The sequence below is a fragment of the Balaenoptera acutorostrata genome, chromosome 2, assembly GCF_949987535.1.
Source record: "Balaenoptera acutorostrata chromosome 2, mBalAcu1.1, whole genome shotgun sequence".
NCBI classification, from domain to species: domain Eukaryota; kingdom Metazoa; phylum Chordata; class Mammalia; order Artiodactyla; family Balaenopteridae; genus Balaenoptera; species Balaenoptera acutorostrata.
This window is the reverse complement of record NC_080065.1, coordinates 87139390-87163044: the sequence shown is the minus strand read 5'-3', so window position 1 is coordinate 87163044 and position 23655 is coordinate 87139390. Positions and strand designations below refer to the sequence as shown.

At 37.5% G+C, this 23655-nt stretch overlaps 1 protein-coding gene across 10 annotated transcripts in view; it reads right to left on the bottom strand.

Moving 5' to 3' along the window:
- Positions 1-23655, bottom strand: part of PAM (peptidylglycine alpha-amidating monooxygenase) — a 281270-nt gene that overhangs the window by 130783 nt on the left and 126832 nt on the right. For all 10 annotated transcript variants that reach the window (XM_057539715.1, XM_057539716.1, XM_007191820.2 and 7 more), the window contains 2 exons: positions 21432-21876; positions 20356-20476 (listed from right to left, as the gene is read on the bottom strand). In XM_057539715.1, coding sequence (XP_057395698.1) covers positions 20356-20476; positions 21432-21520 — 210 coding nt within the window. In that variant the 5' untranslated portion in view covers positions 21521-21876. The remainder of the gene's footprint in view (positions 1-20355; positions 20477-21431; positions 21877-23655) is intronic.

The window sequence follows — 23655 nt, the reverse complement described above, 5'->3', positions numbered from 1 at the left end:
CTTCCATGACCTGGCTATTGTAAATAGAGTTGCAATGAACATTGGGGTGTATGTGTCTTTTTGAATTATGGTTTTCTCTGGGTATATGCCCAGTAGTGGGATTGCTGGGTCATATGGTAATTCTATTTTTAGTTTTTTAAGGAACCTCCATACTGTTCTCCATAGTGGCTGTATCAATTTACATTGCCACCAACAGTGCAAGAGGGTTCCCTTTGCTCCACACCCTCTCCAGCATTTGTTGTTTGTAGATTTTCTGATGATGCCCATTCTCACTGGTGTGAGGTGATACCTCATTGTAGTTTTGATTTGCATTTCTCTAATAATTAGTGATGTTGAGCAGCTTTTCATGTGCTTCTTGGCCATCTGTATGTCTTCTTTGGAGAAATGTCTATTTAGGTCTTCTGCTCATTTTTGGATTGGGTTGTTTGTTTGTTTAATATTGAGCTGTATGAGCTGTTTATATATTTTGGAGATTAATCCTTTGTCCGTTGATTCGTTTGCAAATATTTTCTCCCATTCTGAGGGCTGTCTTTTCATCTTGTTTGTAGTTTCCTTTGCTTTGCAAAAGGTTTTAAGTTTCATTAGGTCTCATTTGTTTATTTTTGTTCTTATTTCCATTACTCTAGGAGGTGGATCAAAAAAGATCTTGCTGTGATTTATGTCAAAGAGTGTTCTTCCTATGTTTTCCTCTAAGAGTTTTATACTGTCCAGTCTTACATTTAGGTCTCTAATCCATTTTGAGTTTATTTTTGTGTATGGTGTTAGGGATCAAGATTCTTAAAAGAGACGTATCAGTAAGATTTACCATGTGGACTACATTTGGATCCTGATGCAAATGAACCAACATTTTAAAATATAACAATCAGAGAAATTTGACACTGACTAGATATTTGATGATATAATGGTAATAATGGTGATTGTGGTTATATTTAAAAATAAAGTACTTACCTTTTGAAAATATATAACAAAGTACTATGAAATGAAATGAAATGATGTCTGGTAGACACCTCAAAATAATTCAGTGTGCGTGTGTTGGGGAGGAATCAAGTAGAGGAATATAGACAAAACATGAATGTTGATAATCATTGATGGGTACATGGGGGGTCATTATACAAGCTCTTCAATTTTGTGTATATTAGAAGTCTTCCATTAAAATGTTTAAAACTAAAAAAATACAGTTTGTTTCCAAGAATCTTTGATACCAACCTACCAACCAATTAATGTAACAGCCAACAAACTGAACAACAAATATACATTGATTCTATATATATTTTGCTCCTGGGACGTAAAATTAGATAGGAAAAGTCCTCTTCCTTCAGAAACTTTAGAATCTAATAATGGAAACAAAGCCTACCTACCATTAGGAAATAGTGAAATGTTAAGCTTTGTGTTAAGGGCTGGGAGAGTGATAGGAGTTCAGAGAAGGGAGAGATCCAAAGGGATGACCTGGTTCCAGATAGGACCTGTCAGGATTCAGGGGAAGAGGGCCACTTGGCTGGGCCTAATATTCAGAGCGTCTTTTCTCCTAACAAGTTTAAGCAGAAAGTGAGAAATACAGACAGGATTGAAAAAAGATGACACTTATCTTACAACTTTTAACTTGTGTCCAGATTTTTTTTTTTTAATTTTATTTATTTATTTATTTATTTATGGCTGTGTTGGGTCTTCACTCCTGTGCGAGGGCTTTCTCCGTTTGCGGCAAGTGGGGGCCACTCTTCATCGCGGTGCGCGGGCCTCTAACCATCGCGGCCTCTCCCATTGCAGAGCACAGGCTCCAGACGCGCAGGCTCAGCAATTGTGGCTCACGGGCCCAGTCGCTCCGCGGCATGTGGGATCTTCCCAGACCAGGGCTCGAACCCGTGTCCCCTGCATCAGCAGGCAGATTCTCAATCACTGCGCCACCAGGGAAGCCCTTGTGTCCAGATTTTACCACTTGTAATGCACAGACTTAAAATATTTTACAAATCCTGTAATTTTATGGTGAATGACAATATATATGGCACTGCATCATTTCTAAAACGTAAGCATTAATTTGCTGTGTTTAATATTTAAAATATGTCAAGATTCCCTTAGGAAACAGAAGGTACAAACAAAGGCGGCAATTGAGGAGCATTTAACCAAAGAACCTAGGACATAGCTGTTGGCTAGGTTAAGAGAAGCATGTAAGGGATGTTGAAACACCCTAGGGATTCATAAAGTAGCAAGCTGTTACCACTCAAAGATATGAGTCAATAAGAAAAAGAGTTATCAAACCCAGAAACTGTTTCAGCCATAGATGACAGGAGCTATGACATAGGGAGAGAACCCAAATCACTGTCAACCTGTTGCTCAACAGAGAAAAAACCAAGGAAATAAATAACCTGATCTCATGCTGCTGCTTTTCAGCCTTCTGCCAGTTCCTCTAACTGACTAAAGTCAACTGGAAGCCAGAGAGCAAGGGAGCCTATTGATGGCACCCATAAAGGTCAGTCTCCTGGAGCCTGGAGTAGGCCGGAGTGGAAAGTACATCAGGAGAGGCCAACGGAGGACAGCCAGCATGTAGTATCCATACCTGCTTTTTTTTTTTTTTTTTTAAACATCTTTATTGAAGTATAATTGCCTTACAATGGTGTGTTACCTTCTGCTTTATAACAAAGTGAATCAGTTATACATATACAATATGTTCCCATTTCTCTTCCCTCTTGCATCTCCCTCCCTCCCACCCTCCCCATCCCACCCCTCTAGGTGGGCACAAAGCACCGAGCTGATCTCCCTGTGCTATGCGGCTGCTTCCCACTAGCTATCGATTTTACATTTGGTAGTGTATATATATCCATGACACTCTCTCACCCTGTCACATCTCACCCCACCCCCTCCCCATATCCTCAAGTCCATTCTCTAGTAGGTCTGTGTCTTTATTCCCGTCTTGCCACTAGGTTCTTCATGACCTTTTTTTTTTTTCCCTTAGATTCCATATATATGTGTTAGCATACTGTATTTGTTTTTCTCTTTCTGACTTACTTCACTCTGTATGACAGACTCTAGGTCCATCCACCTCACTACAAATACCTCCATTTCATTTCTCTTTATGGCTGAGTAATATTCCATTGTATATATGTGCCACATCTTCTTTATCCATTCATCTGTCGATGGACATTTAGGTTGCTTCCATGTCCTGGCTATTGTAAATAGAGCTGCAATGAACATTTTGGTACATGACTCTTTTTGAACTATGGTTTTCTCAGGGTATATGCCCAGTAGTGGGATTGCTGGGTCGTATGGTAGTTCTATTTGTAGTTTTTTAAGGAACCTCCACACTGTTCTCCATAGTGGCTGTATCAATTTACATTCCCACCAACAGTGCAAGAGTGTTCCCTTTCCTCCACACCCTCTCCAGCATTTATTGTTTCTAGATTTTTTGATGATGGCCATTCTCACCGGTGTGAGATGATATCTCATTGTAGTTTTGATTTGCATTTCTCTAATGATTAATGATGTTGAGCATTCTTTCATGTGTCTGTAGGCCATCTGTATATCTTCTTTGGAGAAATGTCTATTTAGATCTTCTGCCCATTTTTGGATTGGGTTGTTCGTTTTTTTGTTATTGAGCTGCATGAGCTGCTTGTAAATCTTGGAGATTAATCCATTGTCAGTTGCTTCATTTGCAAATATTTTCTCCCATTCTGATGGTTGTCTTTTGGTCTTGTTTATGGTTTCCTTTGCTGTGCAAAAGCTTTTAAGTTTCATTAGGTCCCATTTGTTTATTTGTGTTCCTATTTCCATTTCTCTGGGAGCTGGGTCAAAAAGAATCTTGCTGTGATGTATGTCATAGAGTGCTCTGCCTATGTTTTCCTCTAAGAGTTTGATAGTGTCTGCCCTTACACTTAGGTCTTTAACCCATTTTGAGTTTATTTTTGTGCATGGTGTCAGGGAGTGTTCTAATTTCATACTTTTACATGTATCTGTCCAATTTTCCCAGCACCACTTATTGAAGAGGCTGTCTTTTCTCCACTGTATATGCTTCATACCTGCTTTTACATTCCTGCTTTGGCATTTCTTAATATTTAAAAACAATGATCAAATGGAAGCTCAAAAACAAAAGGAAGTGACCGAGGCTTCTCTTAGCATCTGAGAGGCCCTGAACAGAGAAGCTGAGTCTCTACAAAGGGGAAGACTTCAGACAAACAAAGGTAATAAGACCTGAGCTGAAAAATTAGTCTGAACAAAACCCAGAAATGGGAGTAAGTGTGGTGGAAGCAGAGATAAGGAGGTGAATGGACAAACAGGCACAAAGGTAACATTTTAGGGAGTTCTAAGAAAGGAAGTTGGATAAATTTGAATTAAGCCAGATAATAAAAGAGCTTGGGTGATGAGGGGTATTTAGATTTGATCTGTTTATATGTGATGTTGGTCACTGTGAGTGAGTGAGATGTGGCACATGAAACTATGAGTGCAGTCTTTTAGGAAGAACACTTTGATGGAACTGAGGATGAGCAATGAGGATACAATGGGAGGGGGAAGGCAGTGGAGTCTGGAACCAAACCAGAAGATGCTGCTATCAAATTGGGTTAAGTCTATAACAGGAGAGTAGCAGTGGAAATCCACACATTTACCCAGCCATATGTCCCATAGTCTATCTATCCCACAAATGTATACTGAGTCCACTATTAGCTGACCCTGGACTAGACAGGGAGGACACAATGGTGAGCAAAGACAGATGTGTTTCCTGCTCTCACACAGTCTGCAGTCTGATGAGGAAATAAAGGTATGAATGGAGTAATGACATAAGCAAATGTAAAATTGCAGTTGTGAAGGATATTCTGGAAAAGAGGCGAGGTGCTATGAGAGCTACGACAGCTCTCTGAAAGGTGGGAGTGGGGAGTGGAGTAGGAAAGATGGGGGAATGCGAGATGGTCAGGAATAGGTTCTCTGAGAGAATGATGCTTAGGTTGACATTTGAAAGCTGGAAGGCATTACCCAGGGCAAACAGGGAGGGAAGAGCAAGCACAGCAAGGACAGGCAAGGGCAAAGACTCCAGACAGGAAGAAGAGGCAGCACAGGGAATGAAGAAAACCAGTGTCACTGGGACAGAGCGGAAAAGGCACAAATCTGGAAGACATCTCAAAGGAAGAAATAAAAAGAACTGTAGATACCTAGAATACAGACCATTAAGGAGGTAAAACAGTCTAATGCAGTTCCAACCATTTTAAGCAAGGAGATGAGATATATAATCAATCCGTATATGCCAATGTGCTCTGTGCCTTGACCAAAGAACACAACCAATTCTTAACAAATATTTATTAGGCAAGGAATTGGGAATATAGCCTTAACTAGACAGACAACCTTTATTATATCACATGGGTCATCACCCAACTTGCTTTCCTACATGTCCCCAAGAGCAGAAGAAATAGCTAGGCATAGACTCCAGGAAGATCTATTAATCAACAAATATTCACTGGGTACCTTCCATGTGCAAGACATGATATAAAATATTGTGAAAACAATATCTTGTCTGAAGGACAGGTATGAGCTGGCTTCTTTTAAATATAGATTATGATGTTTGTTTGCTCAGCATGAGCATAAACTGACAAAAATATGCACAAAGATGAATAAGATGCAGCCATTGGTTTCAGAGACGCTTTAGCGGGAGAGATTTAAAACATGAGAATGAATCACTGTAAGTGACAATACAATAGCTTTATAAGAGTGGTGTAAATTATTATGGCACTAGATCAGATCACTCTGAGGAAATCAGTTAGGTTCATGGGGAAAGGAACACAGATTCTGTAACTTAATGGGGTATGATTTCAATAGGTGAAGATGCAGGGTAAAGAAATTATAATAAGCAGAAAGAATAACATCAGGGGGTTCAAAGGCATCTACCTGTAGGAATAATAAACAGGCTAAAAGTGTGGCAGAAAATGGGGAATTCAGAAAAAAGCAATGCAGGGAATAAAAAGTAAAGTGGCATAGATGGGGACCATAGGGCAGAGAATTTAAAAACCAGAATATGGACTAGGAAATGTATTTGGTCAGAATAAGGAGTTGCTGAAGATTTTTGAGTTGGAGAACAGCATTATCAGAGATGATTAAGAAAATTATACGGAATGAAAAACAGCATAACATAACGGTTTAAAAGCACAGGGTCTGGAGCCAGTATTGCCTGAGTTTAGAGTCCAGACTCTCCCACAGCTAAGACTTGCAATAAAAATGAACAAACTACTGATAAACACAATGTCATGGATGAATCTCAAAAGCATCGTGTTAAGTGGAAGAAGCCAGACACCAAAGACTATATACTGTTGCGATTACATCTATATGTAAATCTATAAAAGGCTAAACTAGTGATGGAAAGACCAGCAGTTGCCAGGGGATAAGGGATAGGGATGGGGATGGGGAAAAGCACGGGAGTAGGGAGAATGAAGGGGCACGAGGGAACGTTTTGGGGTGATGGAAATGTTCTTTATCATGTCTTGGTGGCAGTTACACAACTGCATATTATTTGCCAGCATTCATCAAATTGTATACTTAAAATTGGTGAATTTTTATTTTTAAGTAAATTATATCTTAAATATGCCAATAGAAATGAAAATATCATGCAAGAGGAAAAAGTTAGGTAGCAGTTAAAATAAAAACACTGAACTTCAGAATATTTCTTCTGTATGAAGAGCACGGCAGCAGGGGACTCCTAAGTTGTGATCAATGTGGAGACATGAAAATACTACAGTCACTGGTGTATATGTGTGCATTGTGTGTGTGAGGGCGCGTGCACACTTGGGACTACTGACGAGGGGCAGGAAACATTCATTTTAAAAAAAATATTTATTTAGTTAGTTAGTTAGTTGCTCCGGGTCTTAGTTGCAGCAGGTGGGCTCCTTAGTTGTGGCATGCAAACTCTTAGCTGCAGCATGCATGTGGGATCTAGTTCCCTGACCACGGATCAAACCCAGGCTCCCTGCTTTGGGAGGGGCGAGTCTTAACCACTGCACCACCATGGAAGTCCCAGAAATATTCCTGATATGAAGATAATATCCGTCCCTTCTAAAAAGAATTTATTCAATTAATCTTTATTGGACACAGCACTGTTTTCAGGCCCAGGGAACAGAATAATGAACAAAACAGACCAGTCTTTCCTCTTAAGGAACTTGACAGTGTATCTCAAGAATGACAGAGGTGGAGATGATGTTTCGGTGAAGAGGCATGAAATGGAGATTTGTTCCTGTAGTGATTAATACTCAGATGGAATTCAGGCTTCACCCCAGGCCCACAAAACTAATACTGTAAATAATGGCTGGCTAACAAGGCTATCTTATTCACTGCATTACACAATAGGTTAGGTATGTTATGGTGACTGCTGTACACTGGTGTTACAATGGTGACATAAGATTATTTTATAAAACATTTTATTATGTTTAAAACCATTTTATAAAATGGTCTGGCAGACTGATATTTAGAAAATGAAGAGTTGTTTACATTTCAATATTTGAGCAAAATTACTATAAAATTTTTATATATCCCTGAATTAACTGTACTAATACTAATATACATGCAATAATATTTTTGGATTTCGCTAGTAGGTTTGAATATACTTAGAAGAAAAAATTCATTCTCGGTCAATGAGTTCCTGAACTGACTACAATAAAGATTCGAGATCATTCTTTTTTTTTTTTTTAAGATCACTCTTAATTTAATTAATGTCCTCCTTCATAATATAGTGATTCACAGGTTTGCAAATCTCTATTCTCTATAAAGTTCTTAACCATCATAAATAGGTTTTAGAGGTTTTATTTTAAAAATGCAAGGAAACGATCTTGGACTTATAGATTTGTCAGCTTTTTTTGGACAACTGACATTTTTTTATCTTGGGGAATACATGTTGTGGAAAGAAGGAATGTGGCGAAATAAATGGCATACAGTCTTCCAATAAACTTGGAGTCTTCCAATAGCAGCAGACTTGGAAGCATTAAAAGAATGCTAGATTTGGCTTTTATTTGCTTCAGTGGCACTTCAAATCTCTTTGGCTATTGTAGAAGGTTTTCAGGTCATCACAAACCAAAGTGAAAAGGGAATATTGTGGGCAGTAACTGTATGAAATACCTTATTTATTTCAAATGACTCCTGCCACAATTGATTGAAGGACTGAAGTCCCCTTATGCCTAAGAGCTGCGGGCTTCTAGACCCAAGCTTACTGTGCTGATTAAATAAACTCTAGGCAGAAGATTGAACAGTATATACCTCTGGCAGAGTCAAAGAATTCACGTAGAGCAAGATAAATTTTTTACTCTCAACTCTGAGCTATTCAGGGCAGGAACTTAATTTCCTCACCCCTGAGCACAGTTTTCTCCATTTTGTATTATGGAGCAGTTATGACTGCAGAAAAAACATACAGAGACTATTTGTTAACTTTTAAACTTGTTTGACCTCACTACAGTCACCTCTTTAATACTTGCATTTACCCAGACTACCAATCTATCTTCTTTCTTACATCTACTGTGTCTACCCTCAAAGTCTGAGGCAAGGGTCTTCCCTGGTGGCATAGTGGTTAAGAATCTGCCTACCAATGCAGGGGACACGGGTTCGATTCCTGGTCCAGAAAGATCCCACATGCCATGGAGCAACTAAGCCCATGCTCCACAACTATTGAGCCTGTGCTCTAGAGCCCGCAAGCCACAACTACTGAGCCCATGTGCCACAACTACTGAAGCCCACACGCCTAGAGCCTGTGCTCCGCAACAAGAGAAGCCACCGCAATGAGATGCTCGTGCACCGCCAAGAAGAGTAGCCCCCGCTCGCCACAACTAGAGAAAGCCTGCACACAGCAACGAAGACCCAATGCAGCCAAAAATGAATAAATAAATAAATAAATTTATTAAAAAAAAATTTACCAACAGAGGTGCACATAATGGTATCTAAAATGTTTTCTTTACATTTCCTAATAATAATGTATAATTTTTGCACTTTTTAAACTTTAGTTAGGCTTGCCATGACATAGACCCAATGCAGCCAAAAATAAATAAATAAATAAATACAAAGTCTGAGGCAAGTAGATGAAACCACAACAGTAAAATATCTGTGAATACTACCTTAGCATTTATGAAAAATACATTAAGGAGATGAAGTTAATATTTTAACATGTCCAAAATAGGAAAGGTAAATATTATAACTAAAAACATCAATTATAGAAATAGTAAACAGAGAATCTGCATCTTCAGATGCAGATGCATCTTCTTCTTTTTACCTTTCTAGTTTCTTCTATAGTTAGTGGTCTGTTCAGTTTTTTAAAGACCTTTTTAGGTCAATTTGGATAGCTAAGTGTTTTCTAGAAAATCACCATTTCCTCAAGATTATAAAAGTTACCAACAGATGGGACTTCCCTGGTGGCGCAGTGGTTAAGAATCCACCTGCCAATGCAGGGGACACAGGTTCGATCACTGGTCTGGGAAGATCCCACATGCCGCGGAGCAACTAAGCCCACGAGCCACAACTACTGAAGCCTGCACACCTAGAGCCTGTGCTACGCAACAAGAGAAGCCACCACAATGAGATGCCCGTGCCCCGCAACGAAGAGTAGCCCCTGCTCGCCACAACTAGAGAAAGCCTGCACACAGCAACGAAGACCCAATGCAGCCAAAAATGAATAAATAAATAAATAAATTTATTAAAAAAAAATTACCAACAGAGGTGCACATAATGGTATCTAAAATGTTTTCTTTACATTTCCTAATAATAATGTATAATTTTTGCACTTTTTAAACTTTAGTTAGGCTTGCCATGAGCTTATGCATTTTAATGGATATTCAAAGAAATGATTTCTTATTTCATTTACATTATTATTTGACCTATTTTATAAATTTCAGCTTTTATCTTTATTAATTCTTCCTTTTCACTGATTTGATTGCTATCTTCCTCATTTTTAAGTTGAATTATCTACATAATTTTACTTTCATTCTACTTTTTCATTATAAAAGAATTTAAGGCTATCAGTTTTTCTCTGAGTACTGCTTTAGCTGGGTCTCATGGGTTTTGTTATAAAGTATTTGCCTTGCCGTTACTCTCTAGATAATTTATAATTTCAGTTTTTATTTTTTTCCTTGTTTCATGGGTTGTATAGAAGAATGGTTCTTAATTTCTAAGTAGCAAAGTTTTCCATGGCATCTCTTAATAGTCTATTTCTAGTTTTACTGGATTATCATCAGAGGGTAAGAGCTATAAAACTCTAATTATTGTAGTAAGCTGAAGTTTCTTAATGTCTAGCTATGTGATTTTTAAAAAATATTTTATATACATTCAAAAATGTATATTCTCTTTCTAAAATGTAAAATTTTATGTCTACATATCTATTAAATTACATTTACTGTATGTTTAAAATATTAAATTATTTTGTTGACTGAAATATTCAAGTTCTTTACACATTTCCTTTTTGGAGTCTATTTGATATACCAAATATCCCTCTATAATTGTATTATAACCAACTTCACCCTGAATTTTTGTTTTACATGTTTCACAGTGATGGTTTTGGTGCCTAAAGGTATATTACTGTTCTCTTAGTAAACTGTACCTACTAGATTCTTTTAAAGACAAAATGATAAAAGTTGAGGCTCTGATTATGTCATCTGTTTATAGCACTATTTCTAGAATGGTGCCCTTTATAGGGATTCTATATTGCTTCTGTTTTATGTTTTGTTTTTTTGGCTGCGAGGCATGTGGGATCTCAGCTCCTGACCACGGATCAAACCCACACCCCCTGCTTTGGAAGGCAAAGTCTTAACCATTGGACCACCAGGGAAGCCCCTTTATAGGGATTCTAAATGTTTGATTCCAAATCTCTCTCTCTATCCATGAACTACATTCTTCAAATCCTACTGCCTCCACACAGATTTTCCTAATGAAGAAAGAGAGAAATGCAGAGTCTAATCTGCTTGTATAATGTGCTTTAGAAAATTATGATTGTGGTCCTGACCAAAGTATTGTTGCAATCACCCTCTTCATGCTCAACTTGATCCTTTCTAATTCTTTATTTCAACTATTCTAAGGTATTTATAATACCTTGGTGCCTTGCAGTAGTTACTTGGATAACATGACTTAACTCATCCATTGTAATGTACTTTAGGGCAAAAATAATAATAACTAATTATTTCCTGAGTGGTATTGGGCTTTACACATATTAATTCCCTTAACTACAATCCTATCAGGTAAGAACTATTATTATCCCCATTTTACAGATGAGGAAACTGAAGCTCATTAAGGGTTAAATATCTTGCCTAAGATCTTGCAGCCAGCAAGTTGCAGAACTAGAGTCCTGACTTGTCTTTTCCCCATAATGACTTATAACAGAAATAAGGGATGAGAGACAAAGGAGTAGAAAAAGATTGCAGGAAAAATGAAGAACTTTGGAGGTCGCTATAAAGTCTTTGGTTTTAAACGTGAGGGGTATGAAAAGTTCTTAAAGGGTATTCGTAGAAGGGTGATGTGATCTGATTTCTGTTTTAACAGGATCCCTGTGGCTGCAGTATAGAGCACAGACTCTAGGGATATAAGAGTGCAAGGCGGATCAGTTGGGAGAGCTATTGTTAATAATCCAGGAAAGAGGATGGTGCATGGGCCAGAGTGGGAAAGATGGGTGTGGTGACAAAGGGCTGGATTCTGGATATATTTGGAAGGTAGAACCAATAAGATTTTCTGGCATATCGTTTATGGGGTGTGAGAAAGAGGAGCCAAGAAAGACGCCTGTCTATTTGGCCTAGAGAAACTATAACACAGCAATTGTCATTTACCGAGATGGAGAAGTATGAAATACAATATTTCAAATGAGAACTCTTGTTTATGACCATTTACTTATGAAAACTGAATAGGTAACTAAGGAACAAAGACCATAGTGCTATTAACCACACATTGGTATTTTTATTCTCTATGTTCTATAAGTCAGAAGACACAGTTCATGAGATGTCAAAGGTTAAGTCCATTTATTAGCCTAAATGGCATATGCAGTGGTTTCGATCAGGGATCAAGAAACAACAGCCCATGGGTGGCTGCCCGTTTTAGTAAGTAAAGTTTTTTATTGGAACATAGCCAAGCTGTTCATTTCCATATTGTCTACGGCTGCTTTCTAACTACAGCAGTTACAACTGGGACCTTATGGCTGACTGGCAAGCCAAAAATATTTACTATCTGACACTTTAAGAAATAACTTTCTAATCTCTGGCTTAGATTTAGACTGGAATAATTCAAAATTGTGTTAAAATAAACTGAATTAGGTTGATTGCAATATGTCTTTTAACAGCCAGGTGATCAGGAATATTTGATCAGAATTCAGATTAGTAGCCTTTCTTTCTGGACAGACATTAGAAAATATTTTTTTAAAGTTATTGAACAATTTAGGATGGAGCCAGTAAATTATATTTTGTCTTTTTAACTAAAGGAAGCTTTTATTTTACAATATATGTGTAATAAAAAAAATGTCTATAATAGTAACATTTTCTGGGAAACACATAGGCCATTAATAGACTGTCAGCACAGAATTATGAAATAAGCATGCATCTCAGATTCAAATAAATCTGTATTTAAATCCTTGTTCTTCAATTTACTGGCTATTGGGCTATGGACTTATAGCTTATTTAATCTCCCTTAGTTTCAATTTCTCATACAAAAAAATTGGAATGACAGTACCTTGAACACAACGTTTTTATGAGAATTAATGAGCCAGTGCTTGTTAAGTGCCTAATACAGTAGCGTGACATAATGAGCACTGAATAAATGTTTTCTCCTTTAAAAAATTTACCAGAAAAAAACAAAACAAAAAGGACTCTAAATCTTATTGAGAAAACAGGTGATCATAAGGGGGTCTCTTACACTGTAGTTACTTTTTCTAATATCCTCTTCAGGTATCGTGTTAATTCAAAAATATCAAAGATTAATTGAAAATAAAAGTCTCCTTTCTATCTCTCATTTTTAATAAAGAAAGGAAAAAATGGTCTATGTATATTTGCAGCTCTGAACTCAGATATATGACATGTTTAGATTATTCTCACAGTGGCAAACATTGTTAATAGTTCAACCATATGTTCCCTAAGTGGACATTAAATAGGTTTTAGTAAAAATAAAGATGAAGCATCATAATTTAAACTTAACAATTAGCAATGAGCTACATGAGACTTTAATTTGCCATTTACAAGATCCATTTAACATTTTTGTATTCTATTTATTTGTATAGTTGAGCCTTGCTGTTAAAACAAGGGGTGAATTATACAAATAAATACAACTTAAGAATTTGACATGTAGCATCCTAAATGATACCAATCCTGAACGTTCAAAAGAGAAAGTGGAAAAAACAATTTAATGTGACGCAGCTAAGTAAACAAAAAAGGGCCTGGTAACCGTCCTTTCTAATAATCACAAAATTCTCTTTGCTATTAGCTTCTCCATTGGTAAAACAGATAATATGACGTCCTCAGTTTGGGGAAGGGAAAGGGTATAGCATTTTAATCTCTTTTGTTGCTCTTTTTCCCAATCTTGGAATTTTATACACTTTGCCTAAGTCTTCCTAAATAAAAGGCAAATACTAGTCCAGAATTTGGATATTTCTTGATTTCCCTTCTTCAATAACAAGATCACCATGCTCTATTTTTTCATAAAGGGAGAAAAAAACTAAGAACAGAGGAAAAAGAAACACTAAAAGCCGTAAGTCATGTTCATTTTAAGACAATGACCTAATGGAACCAGTTTTCACTCATAGTCTATTTTTTCCTGCAACACAAACGCACCGGTGCAGGACTTGCTACTGGAGTCACCACTTCTGTCTTTCACACTCTCGGCCTCACAATTCTTAATATTTTCCAGACAACTTCTCGCAGTCAAATCCCATTAGCCATGTTTGTTCAAGTGTACAGATTGAATCAGAAGAGGTGTAGGGGCAGACAGGCCAGAGGACTAGAGAAGGTAAGAAGGAACGTGAGTGCTAATCACACAGGGGTGGTCAGGGAATCCACGGGGGTTGCAAGTTCAAGCTCTGGAGTCAGGTGGGGATAGCCCCTGGCATTTCCCAGCAATCACCCAGCTGCTTTAGGAAGAGCTCGGATCCATTCTCTACAATGAGTATAACAGATAACCTACGGCTGATGCCCAGAAGGCTGGGCTTAATTTTCTCCTTTTGTGCAATGAGGCTTAAGCGGAAAGTCAAGCTGGCCCGTGAGGGGAAATGGAGAAATGGAAGTGTGGGGTGTCTCCCTTCCTTTAATTTTTGTGTCCAAAAGAAAAAAGAGTTTTTATTTTTTAAAAATGCAAATATTATTACATACTAATAACTAGAGAGGAGACAAGTAAATTACAAACCCTGAAGAACTGAAAATTATTCCAGTAAAGCCTCACTTTTCTGGGCTCCTTTCTAATTTTGTCCTGAATTTTAAGCACTAACTAGGGACACGTTTTTTTTTTCCCCCATAATGATTAAATTAAAAATATATAGATTTGGGACTTCCCTGGTGGCACAGTGGTTGGGAGTCCGCCTGCCAGTGCAGGGGACAAGGGTTCGATCCCTGGTCCAGGAAGATCCCACATGCTGCAGAGCAACTAAGCCTGTGCGCCACAACTACTGAGTCTGTGCTCTAGAGCCCGTGAGCCACAACTGCTGAGCCTGCGTGCCGTGACTGCTGAGGCCTGCGTGCCTGGAGCCTGTGCTCCACAACAGAAGAGGCCACCGCAGTGAGAAGCCCACACGCCGCAGCAAAGAGTAGCCCCCACTCGCCGCAACTGCAGAAAGCCCATGTGCAGCAACGAAGACCCAACGCAACCAAAAATAAATAAATAAAATTGATTCTTAAAAAAAAATATATATATATATATTTAACATGTTACAATATCCCCCAAATCAGCCATAAGGCAAACTTCTGTATAACTAAATGACTTTACATGAAAAAGTTTAATCAGCATTCTGAACATAAAATGAAAGCACCACAACAATTCTGCATTTACCTTGTGTATTACCTCTTTGATAAGCATATATCCTGAGGAAATGCTGTTTATAAGTGATGTTATGATAATGGCTTGATATTTTAAAACTGATTTCTTAAACTAGTGCAGTAAGAAAAGCCTGTGAAAGCTGGGTTCTCATTGTGTGGTTGTACATGCCTTGTGGAGGTAAGCGGACTTTCTCCCTTCTGTTAGAAAATGAAAAAGTTAAAATATATTAGTAAACATTTTCTCATGGTTCTTCATTGGGGAGAAAAAAGCAAAGGGAAACATCGTGGGAAGCTCTTGAGAAAATTTTGTAGGGAGTATTTTGTTCATTGTGGTTTTATTTCAACGACTACATTCTTTCACCATTATTTTAAAATAAGTGACAACTTAAGGCTCTAATTTCAAGATTTTCAACTTGTTGCTCTGGGGTGTCTGATCTTTAAACTCAGAATTGTTCTATTTTCTTTCACTCCTGGTGATAGATATTTGTGCTTAGGAACACAGAGGAAGACCGCTTTCTGATTTTAAAGCATGATCTGTGACTCTTCAAAAGATAAATAAAGAATGAGACCATAATTTGCAAGAGGTTCAGAAAGGAAACAGTGTATTCCTTCACAGTTCTCAAATCGCTCCCAAAATAAGGGAGGAAAATGGCAGCCTAACACATTCTAATGGAAAGAAATTCAATTATTACATGGTTTCAAGTTATTAGGTTCAAGAGAAAATATTTAATTTTTGTAAAATTATATTTTTTACAAATTAGTTTACATTTGTGAATCCTTAAACCAAGACTGCAGAGGACCTATGTGGCACAAATAACAATTAAATAAAATGCTATGTAAACACAGGATTTGAAAGGGCTTGCACTAGATAAGAGTAATTTTTTAATAAGGTCAATGTACAAAGTCGTCAGCAAAGTGAGGAAATCTAGGCTGATTTCAAATAAATATAGAAAAAAATTAAGGTTTCATACTTATGAAATTCCTTTTGATAACTTCTTTTCTAGGCATAAAAGATATATAAGAACTTTGAGAAAAACATATATCCATTCTCAGTGTTCATTCTCTGATCATAAGGGTTATTTTTAATGGAAATTACTTAAGAATAAGCACACTGAAAGATTTACTTCCTTGCTTACTTTCCCCAGGTTTCTTTTACCTCAGTTCATACTTCCTATTTTTCTACATTGGCCACCTTTCCTCTCCTTATTATGATGTCTTACCTTCTCCATGAAGTAATTACTGAAAGTAAAGGGCTGGCAATTTCTTTCTCATCTTAAGGCTCTTTCACATTTCCCTCAACACACAAAATAACAATGAATTCATATTTTATAAGAACTTAGCACATACAGGGCAACTGAACAATGCCACTGGTATTACCTTGCTCAGTCCTCAGAATAACCCTGGGTACATACTATTGTTATTCTGTCTACAGATAAAGGAGCAGGACCAGCTAGTTAAGAAAATTCCTGAGTTGACACTACAAGAGCTGGGACAAAAATGCTGTCAGCCTGGTTCCAAAACCTACATTCTAGCCCACTAGATTTGGCTGATATTGAGACAATATACTTTATGTAAAATCACTGTAATTATGTCTTATTTATTTTATTTTATAATCAAACCCCCATGGGATAGTTAACACATCAAATTGATGATAGCACCTTACAATGACCATGAGCTGGCAGTTTATCAAATTATTTTGTTTGTTGATATGAGAGCTGGTGACAGCAAAAACCCACAGGGGCCCTTGGTTAGAAAGAAAATCAAATGAGGAAGAAAAAGTACTAAAAGAAAGAGTCTCAAAATATCACCACTTCAAGGCTCTGGATTTGAAGCCAGTGCCATCAGACACCAGATTCTACTTACTTTACCTCTATTCTAGGCTACTTAAAAGCTGCTTACTCTTCTCCCTAATCTTCCCAAAGCCTGAAAAACACTGATTAACAAGAAATTTATTAAAGAGGATGGAAATTATTTTTTAAAATTTCAAGTCAGAAGACAAAGAGTGAGCTCACTTTGAATATAAAATTGACATTGCAATAGATAATAAACTACTTTCCCTAGGCTCTCCGAAGCTGGTTTAATGGGAGCAATTTTTTAAAAGGCTGCTTTGAAGCCTATGGTATGGCTGAATGGACTGCGTCTCAGAGGTCTGACATGACTGGATATTCTTTGGTAAGACACCAATCTAGATCTGTATTCCATCAACAAAATTAGTTAGCTGTACTATCTGAATTATAGCTAAGGTTCTTTCCACCTCTACCCTACATCTGCTTGTTTCGCTATCCAAGCCTACCTAACAATCTCAAGTTCCCCAAGGAAAACACTTAAATCAGATTCATTGATGCATCATTCGTTATTGCCAAAACTTAAGATTTACTTTATGAAAAAAAAACCTGTTGAGTGAATATATCTCTTTAACCAACTTGGTCTGCCTCAATTAACAACTCAAGTTCTGGGTCCTCAGTTCCTTCCTTCCTTAACCTTTGTTGCTCTTCTTGATCTTCTGCCATTAAAAAAAATACATTTTAACTTCTCAAGGCCCTTCCTTGTTTCTATGTTTTCCTTATATGATTTTTTCTTATATGATTTTTTAAATGTTCTGGTCTTCATATTATAGTTATTCTTGATTTCTTTTTCCTTTTTTTTTTTTTGGTTGTTCTTTATCATTTTCTCCATGTTTTTTGGCCAACTGTTCTTATTCCCTTCCATCGTTTATTTCTGTCCTCTAATAGTTGTTTTTTCTTTCTTTCCTTGCCTTCTTAGCTCCTTTCCTCTTAAGGATCTGATTAAACTTAGTTTCATCTGCTTTTTAAGAAAAGAATACTTTCTTCACCAAAAGTATTCACACTATCACAGTTCTGGATCTTCCTCACTAAGAACACAGAGTTTAGGAGGAAAGGGTTTCTGGGGTTTCTGTATCCATCTCTTCCTGGGTACACTCAACAGGAGTATAATTACCACTTCTCATGAAGGTTTATGAGGTATATGACCTGTATGTCAGCCGGATCAAGTCAGTAAATACTCGTGGCATGTGGTCAATAGAAAGTGGTAGGGAAAGTGGAAGAAACATTCAACAACCAGTTCTGAGCTGACCAGACAGAACAAGGGAATCACTTACCCAGTTAGGCAGTTTCAGTTACAAGTCAGAGAAAACCCAACTTAGTCTGGTTGAAACAAGAAAGGCTAACATAAAGGAAAACTGCCTAAGTAGCAATGTCAGCAAGAACCTCTATTCTTTCAGTCTTTCTGCATTGCCGTCTATGGTATTAGTTTTGTTCTAGACATGGCTCCTCTCATGAACTCAGCAGACCCTAGAACTACATGCCCGTTGCTCACATGCAACAAAACCATGCGTTCCCAGCAAAAGATTTGATTGGACTGGTCTAGGTCACACACCTTCTTCTCAACCAGTCACTGTGGAAGGAGAAGTGGAATGCAGTGATTTGCTAATCCTGGTCTATATACTCTGCCTCTGGATCCTGGGTAGACAGCTCCAGGAACCACATGGTTTCAGAGAAGCAGCAATGAGGAACTGTATTCTGGGAAGGCAACCAGCAAATGTCCACTGCATGAGGCAAAGCTGAACGCAGCTAGTGCAAAATAACAAGCTGTAATTTACTTATTAATATATGTTCTTTTTTCCACAGAGTTATTTTGCTAATTATAAGATTATAAAAAAATGAGTTAACACATTTTACTTTATGAAAATAGAGTTCCTTTTCAGTCTTTTATAATCAATTCCTTTAGGACTCTTTCTGAGAATGTTCACCCCAACACAGTTACCTATTATTATTATAATAATTTAAATGTTTTTACTGTAAAATAATAAGAAGAAACACAGTAATAACAAACTACAACAAATGATTATTTGAGAAAATAATGATATTCTTGTAGGAAAAGAGTGCTTAAAGACTAATTAGTGAATTTTTTTTTTTTAATATTTATTTATTTGGTTGTGCCGGGTCCTAGTTGCAACAGGCGGGCTCCTTAGTTGTGGCATGCAAACTCTTAGTTGCAGCATGCATGTGGGATCTAGTTCCCTGAACAGGGATCAAGCCCAGGCCCCCTGCACCACCAGGGAAGTCCCATGAATATTATTAAAAAGTAATATAATGCCACTTTAAACAAATATACAGGAAAAATCACTTTTAAAAGTGAGAAGAGAAAGAAGAATCACATTTCATAAGTGAGCAACTATCATTGTTCTCTCCTATTCCCAATCTCATTATATCTCTTTTTACTAAGTACTAAATAAAGACCTTATAAAATTAAAGGCCAGGACACTAATAACTAAACATACAGAAAAGTAATTTGCCTGGTCATTTGTGGATGGGCAGGGGTGAGGAGGTGAGGGCCAATTTGACAACAGTAGTTATTTATAGATACTTAGACCATACGCGGGTATTGTATTCAAATAAATGCCTGTCAATTCTTAGTCCTTCAAAAAGACCACGTGTATTTTCTTAGAGCTTCCAAATGTCAATTTCAAAAGAATTCTCCCCAATACACAGAATACCTTTATTTTCTCAGTACTTTAAAACAGAAGAAAGAAAAGAAAAATAGAATGTTGTTATCTGCAACAATGAGTCATCAGCCACTGCAGCTCTACAACACCCAGGTCTTCCCCTGTCTCTGCAGCCCTTCAGAAGAGGAAGACTATTTTTTTAATGACGCACATAAATCCCTGCACTGCCTGGCTGAAAAGCATAATTAATTCTGGCCTTTTTATGCTTAATGAAACACGTTGTTCATGTGACAGCAGTGGGTTTGAGCTTCTTGTGTGTGCCTAAAATAGGGAAAGCCCTAGCAACAACCCAGTTCTACTCAAAATGCTGTGTAAGTCACGGTGGTATGAATTCTGCTACTACTTCAAAATATATCTCTTATGACAAGCAAATCACGCTAAAGAAAACTCACAATCAACCACCTGCATGAACAGTTTTTTTTAAACTTTTAAAAGTGTGGAATGTTTTATTTTTCGAATTCTTGGCAGTAAACACATGCTTTTATTTCTCAACTTGTGGCTGCGATAGAAGGGTATTTTAACAACCTAATCTCTTAGATGCAGCTGCTCAATATCATTTCCCTTTATTAGAATAATTTTTCATATTTTAATATACACTTACATGCTGCGTTACGAAGGCTATTACTCCACTGAGAATTTCAAAACAGATCTTCAAGGTTACATTTCAAAACACAAATAATATGGGGAAACTTTTTAGAAAGAAATTTAACTGAAAGATTTACCTTAAAAATTTTACTCCTCTTTATAATATTCAATTATTCTAGCCCTATTTGAGGAGTCCTGAAAGCAAATGCCTACTTTTCAAACACGTTACTACTGCTGTAAATGCAGTTTCTTTGCTTTAATTATAGATTGTATACAGAACATGTGAATAATGAAATACAGAATTCCTCTCACCTGTTTGGGTGTAACCCCAGGCATGCGAATATCCAATGCAAAATCTGATGAATCAACAGGAATTACTGGTCTGGTGGTACCAAGACATTCATTAGAAAATGATCTGGTAGTTTCTTTAAACCTGAAAAAAGAAGACAATTTCAATATCCTTGAACATAATGGTATCTTACCTGGATGTGAGAAAGGGGGAAAAAAAAGGAATTCTATGACTTTAAAGATTGTTGATTTAGACCCAATGAAAAGATGTAATAACCACATAACATTCTATAATATTCTCAGAACTGCATTGTATAGTTCAAGAGCAATATATACCCAACTTGAGAGCAAAATATAATCAAAGCAACCTAGCAGCCTACATTTAAAACTTAATTCAATAAAAATTTGTCAAATATACATTTGTTTCTAGTTAATGAAAGTACAGTATAAATAAATTATAATTATCACAGGCCTGTCAATCCTCTAATGGCAGAAATATTAACTACAAGCCAGTAAGTGACTATTTTATGAATGTCCAGTATTACTAGTCAGCAACAAAAAACCAACAGTAATATTGCTAGGAGGTGGAGTTTTATGGGGGTGGGGGGAAGACTGTGATGTGAATTACAAATGTACAGGTGCATAAATATTTAACACGGTAATTATGAGGCGCCTGTATACAGCTCAGTATTTCCTCGTGGAGCTATTACAGTCCATGATCTGCTTCTCCCCACCAGTTACCTACCTTTATATTTTATTCTTCGGGCTGTTATAAACAAGAAGGCATTCAAGTCTAAACGACTATATCGTAGTTTCTGAAATATCTCCCCAAGAGGGAGTGATAAGTATTGGAGATCACAACTTCTAAGTGGAGTTTTGAAAGCCAGTGCAGCTTGGCTACAAAACAGTGGGCTTTTTCTGCAAGGGGGACTTCTACAAGAAGTTACTGTGCTAAAATTCCAAGTGATTTCAGCAAAGTTAATCAACCATGTATATTTCTCCAACACTCCGGTTCATAAGTGATTACGTTTTTCAGCAGCATGCACAGAAACCATCCAAACAACATTTCGCCTGTTTAAAAACAAAAAACAAACACCCACCTCTTAAAGACAGAAAGTGGGCTTCTGAAACCCAAACAGCTGCTTTGAAAAACAAGGAGGAGAACTAGCAGGCGACGAAAGCCAGCCATGGCCACGCCGCTCCGGCCCCGCCGGGAGGACCCGGCAGCGCAGCGCTGGGCTGGGGCCGGCGGTCGGGCAGCGGCGCCGCCAGCAGCCGCTACTTCATGGCCGGGGCGCGGCGGGCGTCCGGCGGCGGCCACACACCATCTGCCTGCGAGAGCTGCGAGGTGTCTGGATCAAGAGCCGCAGGCAGAACCCCGTGGGAAGGCGGTACTTTTGTCGGGTCCGCGAGCGGAAGCTCTCCTCCCTTCAGAGCTGCTTTCTGCCCTGGTGCTGGGGCTAGACGTGAGTGTTCCTTATCACTGGGGGATGACAGGGACTGTGAGGGATATCACACAAACCCGCGTCAGTCATCATTCAGAACCTGCAAAAATAGAAGCAGATAATGGATGACTAACACGTTACAGCGTTTGTGCTCAGCAAATCCCAGCTGAGGTTCTTCAATACATTAGTAGTTGCACAAGCTTGAGCCCAAGCCTGGTGAAAATGCTGGTCTGTTGATCTCCCTCCCCCAAGACCAGCCCCCAAGATTTCAAAAACCCCCATAGCCCCTGTTCTGCCTTTTCCTCTTTCCTCCTCCCTCACACCCACTCTCTCCTTTTCTCTCCTATTTCTTTACCCCTTTTACCTCACATCCACCCCAGGCTCGGGATTTCTTCTCCTTACTTCCTATGTCACTCCCTTCTATTATCAAAAATGCACTTAATACCTCTGCTGAATGTCAACAAAGATACTCACACAAATGATAGGCTAAGGCACAAGAAAAGGAAAAAAAGAAACTAAGGCACAGACAAAGCACTTGGATACAACAGTAATCAGAAAGAAAAAGACTTTGAGAACAAAGGCATGTTTACATATATGCATCACAGAGCTATAGATCCAAGGAGCAAGATACCCTCGGCCAAGAATGATCACCACAGAAGTAATCGCTGAAGTTCTCAGAATTACTTTAAAACAAATCAAAAATCTATAGCTAACACAATATATGAAATGTAAGCACCTACTAAAAAATCCTGCATCTAATATACAAAGTAATAATTCCTTACTTATAAGGCATGCCTCCCAAAAGATATTCTTTCCTGAATAAGGTTTGGAGACTTACAATGCAATGCAATTAGAAGCAGTAAGGAGAATCTCAGCTGGCTCCCACATGAATTTTATATACAAAGGATATGATCAAAACCTTTACATTAATATAAATGACAGGCCATACGGAACTAATGCAACATCTCAACATTTTGTCAAGAGGACTCAACTAGGCTAAATTTTAAAATATGTGCGTTTAGACTTTACTCTTGTTTTGAATATATTTCAGACTATGTATCAAGTATGTACATTTTAGCAAGGTATTATTTTAAAATGTATCATTCACAATATAAAAATACATTCAAAGGAAAAGATGTCTTAAAGTTCTATTTTAATCACTAATTATAAACATGATTTGGTGAATCACAAATAAATCCATTGGCCAGATGAACAACAGTAAGAAGCAAAAATCAGTAAGATCTTTAGAAGTGCTCCACAATAATAAGTTAGCCTCTAAATCATCCTCTGGAAATCACAAGATACTGAAGCTAATCTAAACAAAACAAAACAAAAAATCAAACAAAAACTAAGCTAAAACAAACAAAAAAGCATGACCTAAACTTTAAATCAGAAGAGTTCATGGTCATTGCTTTCTAGAAGAAACATACCTTACACCAAATATAAATAAAACATGATTGAATATCCAACCTATCCAAGGATGCTTGAGGCTCACCAGCAACCAAGGACCACAGTTAATTTACACAAGCAATGACATTTTTAAAAGACTGATGACATTTGTTTGAACTTTCTCTTTGGCTTGCTATGTGAGCTTTCAGAACAAAAGCCTTTAGCTTTGTCTGAATCCTGTGGGTAAAGGAAAGAACTTACGGGGGAAGAGAAACAACTGGCCTGAAGGCTATGCTATTGCTTTTGTTTACAACAAAATATAATCCTGTAAAATGACAATGCTTAACATTCCCTGAAGTTCTTCTTTTTCTTTAAATATATGTGAAGAAGGGATTATATTTTATTATTTCATGCAGAACAGGATTCAAGGACAGTCCTTCTTCTAGTTGGCAGGGAGATTTGGTATTACACAAACACTTGAAAACAAATT